The 16,773-nt window shown below is 36.2% G+C and overlaps 1 protein-coding gene across 1 annotated transcript in view; it reads right to left on the bottom strand.

Annotated features, from left to right (window-relative positions):
• Positions 1-211: 211 nt before the first annotated feature.
• TTC6 (tetratricopeptide repeat domain 6) overlaps positions 212-16,773 on the bottom strand; it is a 35,990-nt gene continuing 19,428 nt past the window's right edge. The window contains exons 8-12 of the mRNA XM_032623503.1: positions 13,350-13,560; positions 10,451-10,603; positions 9,536-9,706; positions 1,192-1,417; positions 212-742 (exon numbers count right to left, since the gene is read on the bottom strand). Coding sequence (XP_032479394.1) covers positions 606-742; positions 1,192-1,417; positions 9,536-9,706; positions 10,451-10,603; positions 13,350-13,560 — 898 coding nt within the window. The 3' untranslated portion in view covers positions 212-605. The remainder of the gene's footprint in view (positions 743-1,191; positions 1,418-9,535; positions 9,707-10,450; positions 10,604-13,349; positions 13,561-16,773) is intronic.

Here is a 16,773-nt window from a genome sequence, read left to right as displayed (position 1 = left end):
AATCTTTATAGGTGCTGTTCTGGAAGGGAGGCAACATGAAAAAGAGGAACGTTGGAAAAACATGAGTAGCGGGAAGAATGAAAAAGAGGAACGTTGGAAAAACATGAGTAGTGGGAAGAATACAGACCTGTGTAGATATTGTTCAAAGGAGGAGAGAGGATATGTGCTTGACTTCAATTTCTTTATAGTCATCAGCTCTCTATTTTTTTTGATCTGGATACTGTTGATTACATTTAGGTATTGATGAAAATGTCAATGAGACATTTTCTAAAATCACACAGTATTATTTTAAAAGGAATTATTTTACTTTAAAGAAAATATTTTGTGTTAGTATGTCCCTTGAGAAACATTCTCATTTAAATTCTACACCTTGTGAAGAAACTGAATTATTGAGTTGTTCCAAATCTGCAGAAAATGATCTGAAAGTTTTATAATTAATATATAACAAAAAGGTGTTGCTAAAATGCATTAAAGAATTATATAAAAGACTAAACATAAAGCACAAAACAATGAAGATAGTGCAAACTTTTTTTAAAGCAACAAATACTTTTCAATTTATGGAAGAACAGCTGTGTAAACTACTACAGAATCCATGGTCTATGTAGTCATACCACTGAGGCATGTTCTTGAAGATAAAGTGCTTGGTTATAGTCAGCCACAGCTTCATCAATCAGACCTATTTTACCACGAACTTCTGCTCTAAGATTATATACTAGAGCATCATTAGGTTTCAAAGACAGAGCTGTAAAAGAAAAAAAATTCAAGATATGTTTTATGCTAGCACTCAAAAAGCTTCACTTTTTTAAATAAAAAATTTATAATATAAGAACTTTAGTATTATCTATTTGAAAAAATTTTTCCTCATATGTACCTAATTATTTAGTTAAATTTAAAACATTGAATCTTTCTAAGAAAATTAACCTGGGAAAACACAGTACAATGTCTTTTTTGAAAGGCTGGCAATGTTTATGTATGGTTTCCCTAATAATTTTCTATGTCTTAGCTTACCAATGCTGTAAGTTATTACATAAAGGAATCCATACTGATTACATTAAAGATATGATATATAAAACCGTTAATTCTAATGTTAGTTTATCTAGGCAAATAGACTTGATGATTTTCTTCTTTTGTCATCAAAAACAAACAAATCAACCATTATAATATTAATCAAAAAATTACAAAAAAATATACCTTTACTTAGGTCTTCTTCAGCTAGTTCATATTGCTTTAAACAACAGTAGAAGTATGCTCTGTTAAAATATACTGCAGCCCAAAATGGACAGCTTTCAACTACATGTGCAAAGTCTTCTTTTGCTTCTTCATATCTCTTTAATACTGTATTTGCAATAGCTCGATTCATGGTAGCACATTCATTTTCTGGATCAAACTTTAAAGCCTTTGAGAAGTAGTCAATAGCCTATAAAAATGTGAAGATAATGATAATCTGAATATATTTTAATTGGCAGCTATACAGCAACTTGAAACACTTTTAATATAAAACTAAGGCCAGTGGCACACTGAGGAGATAGTGGAAGCATTTCATCCCAGATACAGATGATAAGGAGGTGCCAGCATCTGTAGAGAATGTAAAAGACGATAATAAAACCAACCAATAGTTGGTCTGCTTTTTGTTATCACCATGTGTCAGCAGTTTTAGACAGTGTCAGAGATAAAATACTCTCTGCTGAGGTGAAATGTTCCACTACCACCTCCCCCTCCCCCACTACACACAAATCTCACATCCCTGTACAGCACTAGAAAAAAGTAAAATATAAGTTAGAAAAGAAGGTCACACAGGAGGATAAATGTAAGTTCGAAAATTAACATTTTTCATATAAAAGCAGAGTAAGGACTAAAGAGAGAAGTGAATTTTGAAAATAAAGTTCTAAACCTTACCAAAAGAGATTAAAAACTCCGTTATACTATGAAAAGCTATGAAGGAAGGAAGACAGAAGATTAAAATCAGCTTGTCAAGATGATCAAAAACTCTAGATGATTCACAACTCATCATCAAGCCGGAAGGGACCCTCCAAATTGTGGTCCATCGACTGGTGTTGGGGTCTTGATCACCAGTAAGTTAGAAAAATTTTAAAAACTGGTCCTTCATCACACATAGCTTGAGATGCCGATTAGACACCCTATTACTCAAGGTAGGAATCTCATCGCTAACTCTATGATGGATGGAAAATGTGCCTCCTACTTTAAAACTTCCCTAAAGGAAAAGTTGTTTTTAACAATATGGCTTGTTGTCTCCAATTCCTTACCACTCGACTTTTCCCCAGTACAGCACAGTCTGGGTTCTATCTACCTCCCCCTAGCCCATGAGGTCTGCTCTTGCTAAGGCTGAAGATGTCATCAAGCCCAGTAGGCATTTTCTAGTCCTTTCTTTCCATGGCATTTCTGTGGCACGGATGCTCTTGGTCTCTCCTTCCCTCTTAAAACTCTCTCTGTCCTTGAGACAGGGTGTCTCCCTAGTTTTTCCCCTACCTCTCTGATCATTTTCTATCAGTCTTCTTCATGGAACTATTTTTCTCTATATTTCTCAGGGATGTGTCCTCAGTTCACTTCCATTGTGGGTGAAGTGAAACATTGAGAGCATGGTGGCCAGGAGCCCAGACCATGGGGCCAGATTTCTAGGTTCAAATCCTGGCTCTACCACTTATTAGCTCTATGTCCTTTGGTGAGTAACTAAATCACTCTGACTTGATTTTTCTTGTCTATAAAATGGAGGCAACAAATTGAACCCTACTTTCAGTGCTGCTATGAGGATTAAGTGAGCTGACAGGTAAAGTACTGAGAACGATATGCAGATTATAGTAAGGACTCAGTCAATTATTATTGATACATCATTTTTTTTGCCAGCGTCTACAAATCGAGAGATGTCATAGCCCTCAGGTAATACTCCATGAATTTTACTGCCTGAGACTTTTGAGAAGCAATTAGATCAAGATTGTGTGACCCATCTCATCCCAGAATGGGAGCTATTCTATGCTGTAGTTACGTGCAATTTAAGGATCCCTTAAGATGGCAGCAGAATTGACATCCCTCTGTGAAGAGCTTAAATTAAAGAGAATTCACTCCTGAACAGGAGGCTGGACTCACAGTCATTATAAATGAGGCAAGGGAATGACTCAAAGCAGAGCCAAGATTTCCTTCAAAAATTAATTTGTTTCATTTTAATTCACCGGTAAATGATCAATAAAGGCTACACAATTCTACATCACAAAAGCATGACTTGCAATCAGGTAGGAGCAAATGCCTACCTCAGCTAAAATAAATAAACTTAGTAAAACACAATAGTATGGTTAACTCTGAACAATGTAACTTTCTATTATAGCTTTGAAAACATACTACTTAGATAATGAAAGCCTATAAATTTAATGAGGTTACTTGAAGAACAGGAGCATTAACTATGAAGTAGTTAGAGGCCAAAGATGCCTGCCACAATAGATGGCCTTGATTTAACAATTGGCCTAATGCCCTCATATCTGTAAGTAATTAGGAAGCAGATCCAGGTATTTTTTAAGTCACCTGTAATTCATGACACATGCATGTAGCTCACCCAATTGTGGTTTAAAACCATTAGGTCACTAACCAACCATAAAAGAAGCCAGAACACACACATGTTTTAACCCTTTAGAGACTATCTGGTCTGTTGAGGGACCCTTCCTCCTGGCGCTAAATCTTCTTTCCATACATCAGAAACAAAGCGGGAGGGGGAGGATGGACAGGAAATAGAAGAATTTGCTCCACAAAGAAGCATAGAGCATACCAAAATAGCTGAATAACTACTCTCAAAGTCTGCTTGTCTCTGAAGGGAGCACATACTGCAAAGCCCTAGTATCCAGTATATCAAGACAGAGAGCGGAATACATTTTAGATCAAATATTTGCCCAGCTGATGTGTCCCCAGCTTGGGGGAGCAAGAGCCATACTTAAAAAAATATATATATCAAAGATCAAACTACACTTTAGATCTAACCAAATAGTTTTATACATGATGTCCATAGAGTGATGAAGGACAAATAAGTTTAAATGTGGGGGTCTCCCTCTCATGTGGACCTTAAACACTGATAGAAACAGAAAATTGCCCTGGGCACTGTGTTTGTCTAATGCTCGTTAACTAACTCTACAATGCAGAGAAACATTGCCAAGACCCAGTCAGAGTGTGGTCTGAGCTTGAGGAAGTTTAAGGCAACTGACCCTGGCCTGTCAGCCTAGGAAAACATTAGCCTCCCAGCTGTCTGAGGTCTGAGCTATGACAATCTCATTCATGCCTTATATAATAATACCTTTGATAATTCTCTGTCCCAGCAGCTAGCTTCACCAGTGAGGTCAACCAGCCTCATCACAGGGGTCAGCAAGCTAACTGATCTACCTTGGGAAACAGCTAAACTAAGGCAATGGCAGTAGAAATAGAATGGAAAGGGCATATCTGAGAAAAAAACTAAGAAGGAAATTTGACAGGATTAGATGACTGATTAGATGAAGAAGTTGAGGAAGAGAAAGTTACAACTGATGCTAATATTTTTACTCAGGTGACTCCATGGAATGACATCTTGAAATGAGACAGGGTTATACGAAGAAGAGCTGGACGGGGCGTAGAGGATAGAGAGATTAATTCAGTTTTGGCTCTCATGCACTTGTAAAACATCCAGTTTCAGCAACTGGTGATAAATATGGGTTAGGAGCTCAGAAGAAAGGTGGAGGCTGACATGTAGTATAAGCCATGGGTATAGATGGACTTTCTGAGTAAGGAAATATGGAGAGAAGAGAAAGCAGTGTGATTCCTGGCATTAAAGAGCTTAACTGGAATGAGGAGATAAGAGACTAACACACAGAAACAAGTGTGGAGTGACAGAAAGCCATACTGAATCTGTATAGAAATAATTATATACAAAGCAGTATGGAGTCAAGATCTCACTTTAAATTTAATCACAACCTCAAATGAGAACTTGACGTTGTCTGGTGGTTCTACTATACTTCCCTAGAACATTCACCCTACCACTCTCTAAAATAATTATTTCACATTTTCTCTTCAAAACTCCTAGCCATACTCTCCCCCTTTATACATGTCCATCCTCACTCTTAACTGGTAACTGGTACTCATATTCCATGGAAAAAATGTAATCATTTAAGAGAAATACCTACTATCAAAATCTACCTAGCTACAGCCAGCTGTGCCCCAACTCTCTGCCTTCCCTCATAACATAATGGATAGTGTGTCCTGCTCCCTTCAAAGGCCACCCCTGGAACTTCCAAACTTTAGCCCCAACAAATCCTCAAAGATGTTGATCCTAATTATCCCTGCCACTTTCCCCTGCACCAACAATTTCTCCCTTTCTACTAGATCCTTTCATTAACACAGGAGCATGAATCAGCATCCCTCATATTTTAAAAAATTAAAAATACGAACACCTTACTCCACTCTAGCCACCACCCCCATTTCACTACTTCTCTTCACAGAAGAAGTTTTCAACTCGTTGAACTGTCTCTAATTCTTCACCTCACATTTTCTCCACAACCCTTTCCGCTCAAGGCTCTGATGCCATTGAGACTCCAACAATGTTCTTGCCAAAGTCATCAATGATTTTCTCCATCCTCCCCTTCCTTGACTTCTCAGCAGCATTTGACACAGGACACATTTCCCTTCTTTAAGTACTTTATTCTTGAGGTGATATCATGCTCTCCTGCTTTCCTTCCCAACATCCTGACTGGATACTCCCCACTCGGTCTACACTCTGGAGTCTCCTCTCTACTTCACTTCCAAACACTGGTATTGCCCCAGGGCTTGCTCCTTAAACCCCTTCTCTCCATCTATTCTATCCACCCAGGTAATCTCATATAGTCCCACACTGTATGTTAGTACTGATATAAAGATGCTTAAATAAGATGGTATTAGATATTTATCACTACTAATATTGTTTATTTTCTATTTCTTCCTCCAATAAAATGTAAGCTACATCATAAAAGAAGTCTTCCTTATCTTGTTTAGCTCTGTATCCTCAGGGTCTTAATTCCTAGCACATGGCAGGTACATTATAAATATAAGGAGATTGAAAGAATGAAGAACTAAGTGGAATCAGGAAATATCTTCTCAGCTTTTCCAGCAAAATACAGACAAGGACTTTAGCCTCTCGGTAGATAAAGGTGCCCCAAAGATCATTTTTAAGGGGTATGGTGACAGTATCGGGTGTTAGAGGAGAATACAGAGGTTACAGATCTCAGAAAATGCAAGCAATAAAAACAACTTTTTAAAATGAGAATGCTATCTTAGAAGCAACGACTGTGAAAAGTTCTGAGAAACACAGAGCTTGTGGTAGAAGCCTTCCCAAACCAGGCTAGGCTAGAAAGGACATACTGTAAAGTCCTGTGCAATAGCATCAGTGGTAGCTCAACTTGGAAAGTTACCATGGCCTATCACCGTATCTCTCACAAGAAAATCTGCTATTAGTCCAGGAAAAAAAAAAAATTATCCCATTCAAATATAAGGAACAGAAAAGTAATTTGCATGCCTTCATCGTAAAAAACAAAGATAAAAAAGTAAGAGCTTAATTTTTGGAAAGATCATAAAAACTGCCCAGAAAAAAACGTATTCCTACAATGTAGATAAAAATTATAATGTAACAGTATAAAATAAACTAGAAAAAAATTGTTAAGGAAGAAACTGCATTTAATAAATAAATAAATAAATAATAAAGGATCTTAGAAAAAGGATCTTCCTGGCCAGGAAGATATGTCACGGAAATGGGACAGAACTAAAAAAAAAGTTTTAAAGAAACCTGGATCATAAGGTCAACAAGGGAATAATAGAAAACACAGTAAAAATTCAGGGGATGCAAAAGAAAATGAAACAGACATTAAAAGATAAACATTTGAAAAAAATAATTGGCATATAGGAGTCAAAAGACGTCCTATTTATAATCATTGGTATTCATCCCCAATGAAGAAAATCAAAACAATGAAATAGAGAAAAATATTTACACTGAATTCAACAAAGATTTTTTGAAATCTACATATTGAAAATGCACACTCTGTACTTGATAACTTTGACCCCAAAAGCTCAACTCTAACACATACTTTTAAGTAAAAAAACTTTTCACTTATGGGCTTCCCTGGTGGTGCAGTGGTTGAGAGTCCGCCTGCCGATGCAGGGGACACGGGTTCGTGCCCCGGTCCGGGAAGATCCCACATGCCACGGAACAGCTGGGCCCGTGAGCCATGGCCGCTGAGCCTGCGCGTCTGGAGCCTGCGCTCCACAACGAGAGAGGCCACAACAATGAGAGGCCCACGTACTGCAAAAAAAACCAAACCAAAACAAAAAACTTTTCACTTAAAAAAAATAAAAACTTTGGTTATCCTGACAAAAAGAAGTCACCAATAACAAAAATCAGGTTTGCATCAGGCTTTTGACACCAACATATGCAACACCAAAAAAATAGTGAAACAGCACTTACAAAACACTCAAGGAAAGAAAAAATGAGTCAAGGACTCTAAACCCAGACATGCTGTCATAAGATATAAAGGCTGCAGGCTAACAGCTGTGAACGTGAAACAATTCAAGGAATATTGTTCTCATGAACCCTTTCTCAGGACTCTACTAGAAGACTAATTTCAGACCACAAAGAAATGATTGGTTAGGAGGGTAACTTTGGCAAAAAGCCTGGTGATGAGAATTAAATATATTTAACTGAAGAACTAAGACTAAACGTGAAATAAAGGTAACAAAATAGTATATGCAAATATTAAATCCTCTGGCAGTGTAGGAATGACGAAACACAATAAAACGGAAGAATACAGAGAGAGTGGAAAGCAAGCTGACATGACAAGCTGACAGAACAAGCTCAAGCATATTTAAGGATATAAATATAAACATTTTTCAAAAGAGCATAATACTAACTAAAATTGACTAATAGATGAGAGGGAGAAATAAGGGAGGAAGAGATTAAAGGGTCATTTTATTGTTCTTCATAGAAGAGAACTAAAGAAATAAGGAAGTAAGGGTACAAGGGTGTTTTTATAAAGGTCATCACTAAAGCAAACTGTAAACCTTCCTAAATATTAGAAAAACTCTGAAATTTTAAAATAAAACAGACCACAGAATAAAATATTTTAAATACATGTAAACAGAAAATATGATATAAAATAACAGAACTAAGACCAAACATATTGACCGTGCCAAAATGTCAATGGGATATAACCCACCTATTAAAAGATAAATATTTTCAAATTGTCATCTAAACCAAAATCCAGCTCTATGCTGTATAAAAGAGACACAGCTAAAACAAAAGATTCTAAACACTGAAAAGGAAGGACAAAGGACTATCAGGCAAAAGCAAACCAAATGAAATCAGAGGTCAGGGTCTTCACATCAGATAAAGGAGAATTTATTCCAAAGAGAAACAAAGAAGAGCATTTGTAATGCTGAAGACTACAATTCACAACACAATGCATATGTAATATGTATGAACATCTATACATGAAATAGCAGCAATTTTCATAAAGCAGACATTACAAGAGATGTAAAGAAAACTATCTAGGGCCACACTAATTATAGGATACTTGAATAAACCTTTCTCTGTCCAAGATAAACCAAATTAAAAAAAAAAAGTATGGATAGAGACTAATTATACTCCAATATTAGAAAATATAAAAGCCCTTCCTCTTGAACATTTTAAGTGCCCTATTAATTTATTCTTTAGTCAAAGGAGAAACAAAATTTCAAGTGCAATGTTTTGGGAAAACAAAAATAAAAACATTAAAGAGCAAAATACAGGGGATACTGCTGAAAACAGTACCTGGGGAAAAAGCATAACCTTAACAATTTATCACAATATAAATGAAAGGGTGACAATAAATGGATTAAGCTCCTGACTCAGAAAGATAGACAAAGAACAAAATAAAATTGAAGATGAACAAAAGAGTGAATATAGATTTAAAAAAAACCAAAAATAGCATTTGAGTCATGCAATGCATTACAGTTCAAATAAAATAAATTCAAAATATAAAAAATATCACCTAATAGCCCAACACTTTCATTTCAGCCATTCTGAATTAAGGTCCAAAAAGATTAAGTTGTCATGAAAACCAGAACTAACAGACATATCTCCTTACTCCAGTCAAGTGCTCATGTGACTGAAACTTAGCAAAGGTAGAAATTAAGACGAGTTAGATAATCACATCACGAAAGAGAGTCTGGAAGGAAGTCTGACATTTGGCTAAGTGGGGGCAAAGAGCAGAGGATTCCAGGCTGGAAGCTGGTGACAATGGATAGCAAGGCGACTGCCGGCACTCAGAGAAGTCCAAAACAATGTTTACTGGACAAGTGCTGAGTGGCTGATGATAAAGAGGAGAAAAAATCCATAGAGGTGTAAACATTTAATAAATAATTATAAACATTTTTATGAAAGAGAAAAAAATTTTCAAAGAGCTAATGAATAAATTAGCCTGACATATAAGGATTGCATTTTGAAACTATATGTAGCAGAGAAAGCATTTACGGTCAAAAAGAAAATGTTAATGAAAACTCACATTACCTGGGAAAACTGTCTGTGGTGAAAATAGATATTTCCTGCATTAAAGTAAGCCAGCGAGTACGTGGGGTTTAGAGAAATTGCTGCTTGATAGTCTCTCATTGCATTCTGTTGTTGACCCATAAACTCATGAATCACACCACGATTTGTTAAGAATTCTGCTCTAGTATTGATCTGCAATATAACAGTATGAGTATTTAGCATCTGGGAATAGTACTTATCTCCAATTTCATGTCTGCAAAAATGGACGTTATGAAATCTCTTTGTGGGAAACTAGTAATTTTACAGGGCAGGTGAAACCCCATTAGAGCAAATATTTTGAGAGACAACTCCGAATGAAGTTGGTTCAGTGTCAACACTTTATTTGGTTGCAATAAAACAAATAATCTTAGTGCTCTACTCAGTTCCTTTGCAAAGAATAGATGTAAGGGGGAAAACGCTCATCTGTTTAGCTCTGTTAAAGATTACAACATCTACCTAAATTTACAAAAAAAGAATCCAAAATCTAGAAGAAAAAAGGCAAATTTTCTGTCACTGCATTTTTTATTTGCCATTTCGCTACAGAAGAAGCTGGGGATTTACACTATTCTTTCTTTAGTTCCTTGAAACCCAGAACGTTATTTTATTTTTTGCATTCATTTTTTGTTACACAATAATACTGATGTATCATGAAACTATAAATTTGCATTTACTGAGAGGAATCAACATTTATTAGGGATTTGTTTTTAAATTTTTTAAATGCATTAGGTTATAAAACTGGTAAGCTATAATAACTCTTTAGGAATCTCCTGGGGAAAAAATACAAATATTATTTTCTTTATAAGTCACTTTTAGAAAGCAACAGAGAACTTATTTGATCTTACTCACTGATGATGTTAATTTAATGCTAATGATAATATAATCTGAGTGGATTTTTACCTTTATGGCAGCATTTATATCCTGAATTGCAGCAAAATTATCACCCATCTGAAGAGAGACCACAGCTCTTCCTTCATAGGCTAGGTAGCTCTTCGGATCAACTTCTATGGCAATGGTAAAGTGGTTCCAAGCTTTCTGGAATTTTCCTTGGGCCTAAAATAATTTTCCGTTTACACCAAGTAGGAAATTGTCCATATCATGACAAATGTTTATGATTCTAACTTAATCAAATAAAGACTTTAGTAAGGGTATATTTATATTGTGCTTAATCTAAGATATTTTAAACAAGGAAGTAGGCAATACTGTGAGTGCATTCAATTGACTGATTACCTCTGAGCATTTATGCTGAAATTTTAATTAACTGAAATAAATCTAATTGTCAGAGCCATCTCTTATACCAGTCTTGAACAACATAAAATCTTCACCACGACGGGAAACACCAATGCTTCTGACAATCACCACAAATTTTACACTGAGCTCTGCACACACAGGCAGGAATTGTCTATTTGCTTGGCATTGAATCTCCAGTTATACATACTATACATAATAAAATAAATATGTGTTGAATAAGTAAATGAATAAACTGATGGTATAAAGCCTATTTGATAAATTGTACCAGCATCACACATTCCATGAAAACTGCATGCAAATCTACCAAGCAGGTGTTTACACCAACCTTAGCGCCAACTGGAAAAAAAGAAAGAAGGTTAGGAGAGGACACTGTTAACAGAATGATATCAGAGTATTTCCTAGAGAAGGCCATTTGGCAACTAAATACCTCATCACAGGAAGGCAGTGAGTTGATAAATTCAGCACAGTCCGGGGACTGTCCTTTATTCCTGTGGGTTCAAAATCCCAACTTGCCAGAGCCTCAGAAGCGGACTCTCACATAAACCAAGCAAGCCCAGTGACTCTTGCATAAAATGAACACGAAATATAACTCATAAGTTAACTAGACATTGTTCTTTAACCAGTAAAGCTTCTCCCTCACAGTAAATTATGTGGAAACCAACATCGAATTGAACAAGGAATTGAACTTGTCTGTTCTGACAACAATTGTTTTGCTCACTTCCATAACTCTAGTGGTAGGCACACAGTAGGGGAATCTGTTTCATATTTGTCCAAGAAATGGTCACTCTTCCCCCGAACAGGATTTGATGGGCCTCTCTAACTCTCCTTTTTCAGTCCTTCCTTTCCTGATTCAAGTCTTCCTCACACTAATGTGTTTTTCAATCCTCCTTCAGGTTGATATATATCAGTGAAATCTTCATAAAACACAAATCCGATGTCACTGCTCTGGTGAGTGACATTCACATTTTTCACTGACCTGGACCAGTTAAAAAGACCTTCACCTCCAGTCATTACTCAATTCAGTCGCATCCCATACCACTCTCCCCTTGTCCATAACATTCCATCCCCTTGAGCCCTCTGTCTCTTTCTCACAAGACTTTATAATGGGCTGTTCCCTCTCTCTGGAACACAGTGTTCTAAGCCCTAACTCCTAGTCCTAATTCTAGTCTTTCACACCTCGGTTTAAATGTTAATTTCTCAAAAAGCCTTCCCTCACCCCTAAAATGAAGCTAGGTTCCCTGGTTATAAGTTGTCCTAAAACCCATCCTTTTTCTTTGTTGCACTTATCCTGAATAGAATTAAATAATTATTAATAAGACTGCTTGGTGCTTATCTCTCTAGTAGGTAGTAAACTCTACAAGAAGAACCAGCGTATTTTGGGCACTGCTGTATCACTAGGCCTAGATCAGTTCCCGTCCTATACTAGGTGCTCAGTAAATCCTTGTTGAAGGCAATGAATGATGCTGTTAACACATTTCTTTTGATTACAGTAAGTTCTAGCTGTTTTAGGAGTCACCCTGTCTCTAAATTGACTTTGCAAATTTCTACTGTGATCAAATAATGGCTAATTTTATGTTTAACACTCATAAGGCAATCTTACTTCCCTTATTAATCAGTTCTTGGGCATACCTCACTATAACCAAACCCACAACCACCTCCAATATTATTAATCTTAGGTCAGCCAAATTCACTTACTTCTAAATGAAAAAAATTCAACTTTAATGACAGATTATTAATAGGAATTTCTGCAAATTACCATAATTTAAACATACTTTGGACCACTGTTTAAATTTTTTAATATTAAAAGGGATAAAAAGATTATTCCTTTCCTTTTCATGGAAAATATAACACATCTAGCACTTTATTCCACGAATACCACTACATCTTTTGTTAGTGCACATAGCTCGGTGAGTGCATGGGTCAGGTCAGAGTGTCCCAGAAATCACTCAGAGACCTGTGTGACAACACAACAGAGCAACACCCTTCCAACTTGCTGGAAGGACAAATGCCTGGTCTCTTGCCTTCCGGTATGTTCTAATTCACTGCCATTTGGAAGATGACCTGAATTCAGAAATCTCTATGCAGTGGTTGTCTGATCCATCGCATAGATCATACATTGTTTATTCCCTTTAGCTTTTCACTAATTTAATAGGCCAAAACCTATGGAGCCCAGGTATAAGCTAGTGAAACAAATTTTAGCCAGGTTCTTATATGTGAAACTCATCAGGCAAGTTTAAAAGTTGTCTGTAAGTGTGGTAGGTATAAGGGGGTGAGGTAGAAAGGGGTGCAGGCGTTAAGGAAACTCAAGTTCAGAAGATCCTCATCTCACTATCACACCAGGTCCCTGGGTATGCTCTCCAGGCAGGCTGCCTATAACTCATCAAACCCCTGCTTCTCACTGCTGCTCTGAATACGAATAAGAAAAGAAAGGTAAAATGTTCATAGCCAAAGAAATATCATGTATCCCCATCACCACTAACAGGCCAGATATATTCTTTTTCTTGCCCAAAAGGTGCTTCCGTGGTAAAATGTTGTTATACAATATTACCTGCAAATTGTAGCCTAAACAAATTCTGGCTTTTGTATAGACTGGATTAAAATGCAGTGCTTTCAGAAAGTCCTTCTGTGCTTGTTTGATGGCCTCATCATGTCCATATTCCATGTAAGAATTTCCCCGTCCGATGTAAGCATCCAGAAAACAGGGATCAATTTTCACAGCCCAGGTAAAGAAATTGACAGCTTCTTCAAACTCTTTATTTCTGAAAACAAATTAAAATATTGATGCTTTCTGGTGAATAATCTAACTGCTTTCCTGTATATAACCTCTTCATAAAGAAATGCATTGACCCTTAAAAAACTTAATTTTTATTATTTTTATTATCATAAGAACTAATTGTGTAAGTCCATATGACCTAAGGAAGCCTGATGGATTCTTTAAAGATATTGGTAAAAGGAAAGAGGGGAGGTAAGAGACATTTTTATAGCAGAATATGTTGGGATGACATGCTAGAGTTCTTTTTCAGAATTATAAAAATCTGAATGGCCTTCTTGAACCTGTTTTTAACAGTTATCAGTGGCCAGTATAGAAAGACATATGCTATTATTTATAAAATACGCTATTTAAATCAGATTAAAATAAATCCATTGTTATTTATTTAATATGTCCTTTATAATGAAAGGAGCTAAATTTTTATCACATGGGAGTTCTTACTTCAGATCTTCTATAAAGGCAGCCCATTTCATCTTGGACACCAAGAGAGGAGGGGAGAAAAAGAAGTAAAATGCATTTTATTTATTAACTTGTGAATATATGTGACTAAATGATAACTCTGTCTCTCTATCTTCCTTAATTAGTCTCCTATGGTGAGGAGAGGGCTGTTGAAGGAATCGAATATTCCCATGTCCATGGGTATATAAAGTCACTTTTCCACTTCACGTGCATATCTAATAATTATTTTTAATATCAATTAATATGGAGAGTCTAGAATTTTTTTTAATAGAATGAAGGCACTAACACTGAATAACTGCTTACTTACCAGGTACTGTGCTAAGTGCTTTACATATGCGATTTTACTTAATCCTTCCAACATTTCTGTAAGCTTGTTATAATTTTTTATATTTTATAGATTAAAAGAATATCATGGCTCAGAAAAGTTTGCACATAGTAAATAGCATGCTAAGATTGCACTGAGCAAATATCTGGGACTCAAACTCAGGTGAGCCAGACTCCAAAATCCATGCTTTCCCACAGTCATCTCTAACCACATTCTTCACCTTTAACATACTTGTAAATTGGTGCACAAGAGCCAGTGAGCTGATATCTCAACAGTGTAGTCAGAATAAAGCCTTGGAGTTCAAATCTAAGCCCAAACATACAAATTAATAGTAATTTTTCAAAACTGTTAGAAGGATCAAAAGACAGCATGTGAAAAACCCTTAGCACAGAGACCCTCCCCCAATAAAGATTATTATCTTCCTTCCATTCTTTTCATTACTTCTCAAAAAGTTTTCAAATTTTTATGAGATGCATCATTACTTTGCTAACTTTTCCTTTGTAAAATACATGGAACACAGGGTAACCGTTCTAGAAACTACCATCTCTTAGATATTACTCAGCATTATCTTTTAAAATACTGTTTCCCAAACCTCAGCCCCTCCTCTGTGACAGCTGCCCTATGTTCCACCTACACTATCGTTTACTTAGTATTTTTCTTTAAGTCAAGTTACTCTTTTACTTAAGTGAATCTATTTTTTAAAATAACTTAATTTCAACACCACAAATACAAAATCAGTTTCTCATGCCATAAACAGAAGGCAACCATGAAAATAAATAAATATTGGTGTTGGATAGTGTAGTCTGCAGAAAACTAAACCTGAGAGCTGTACCATCTATTACAAAGTGTGGGAAAGATGTTAAAGACTAACTCTTAGCTGACACCTTCTCCTTGATGTATTCAGAAGGTTTGAGAAAGAATTCACTTTGAAACTGAAAAGCAATTCAGCTGCTCATAATGTGATTCAATATTTCTTTAATGCTTGTGCACACCATGAAAAATAATGGAGTTACTCATGATATTTGCTCCATGTTTTGGCAAACACTACCCAAAAGCATTCACCAAGTATTGTGTCAGAAGATCACCCAAGAATCAACAGTGAAGCACCAGGAAAGCCTGGCCTCTGACGTTACAAACAGGGGAAGGTTAACATTCACATACGTAAGCCAACTGGTATCTTCTGAGTTCACTCTGTGGATTCTCACTAAGAAAACATGGGCTCCCTTCCCTCAAGTAGTTTACAATGAGACTATCCTCCTCCTTCCTCATAACTAGCACTATTTGAGAAGTAAAAGTTCACTGAGTATTAGGTCACAATGCTTGTAGCCACTTTCTCACTGTAGTACAGAAAAAATTCTAGCATAAATAACAAATTTTTTATCAAGAATAATTACACAGTAGTATTGCTGTATAAAAATGCATTTAGTTGATAGGTTTTGCTATGCTCAGTATTTCTATCTATGGATAGTGAACTACTTACTTATGATGCATACCTATGGTGACCATGTAAACTGAAGTTTACAGGGCAACCCCAGCTCTCTCATATTTTTCCCACAAAACATTGAAATGCTTCTGCTATATTTACATCCAAATTGTATCATACACATTGCTCCCCTCTTACGCAGAGGGAGATTTAAAATCCTTGTGAGTACATATGCCGATACATGGTTTATAAAACATAATCTCACCCTTTGAATAGTCTAACCAATTTAAAAAGAAAAAGAACAAGCAATGAATTGAAGCTATTTTTCTATACATATCTAGTTATCAGCACTAATGTTTAACGAACATCTAGTCTGTTCTGACTAAGTAAATAATCATTAAACCTTAAACCTGGAAAGGGATCCCGAAAGCTACTTGGCAAGCTCTTCAAAGCTGATGATAACTAAAAATCAAGTCCAGAAGAGGTGAGAGAGCCAAAGCCAGAGACTCCCAAACCCCTCCACCACTAGAAAAAAAAGAAAAACTCCATACACACAACAACTTCACTTTTCTGAAGATGTGTGTATCACACAGTGCCCTGCAGGTTGGAGCTCCTGTTAAATAATCACATGGTAGTTAGACAACGAAAAAATGTGGCAGTGTCTCTTATATCAGGATACAGGTTCACTGGCACATAAATTGCTAAACATCAATTACACAAATATAAAAGTATATTAAATTAGTTTTTCTAAAACAAAAAGTGTTTGTATAAATCTAAAATAACGTGATCACTGACGGAAGGTGCATGCCTCTCATTATGGTGTCTATTAACTAAGAATCGTGTGCTCAGCTTGCAGGCTAGGCCACGGACACCAAGGCCCACCTCATTTTCCAAATTAATCACATAGGTGACCAGATGTTCCCTACTGAGTTGTACAAATGAATCATAAATACCTCCCAAAACTAAAGAATGTGGCTTGCAGAGTCGAAGATTCA

The sequence above is a fragment of the Phocoena sinus genome, chromosome 2 (genome assembly GCF_008692025.1).
Source record: "Phocoena sinus isolate mPhoSin1 chromosome 2, mPhoSin1.pri, whole genome shotgun sequence".
Taxonomy (NCBI): Eukaryota; Metazoa; Chordata; class Mammalia; order Artiodactyla; family Phocoenidae; genus Phocoena; species Phocoena sinus.
Note: the sequence above shows the minus strand (reverse complement) of the source record. Positions and strands in the feature narration are given on the sequence as shown.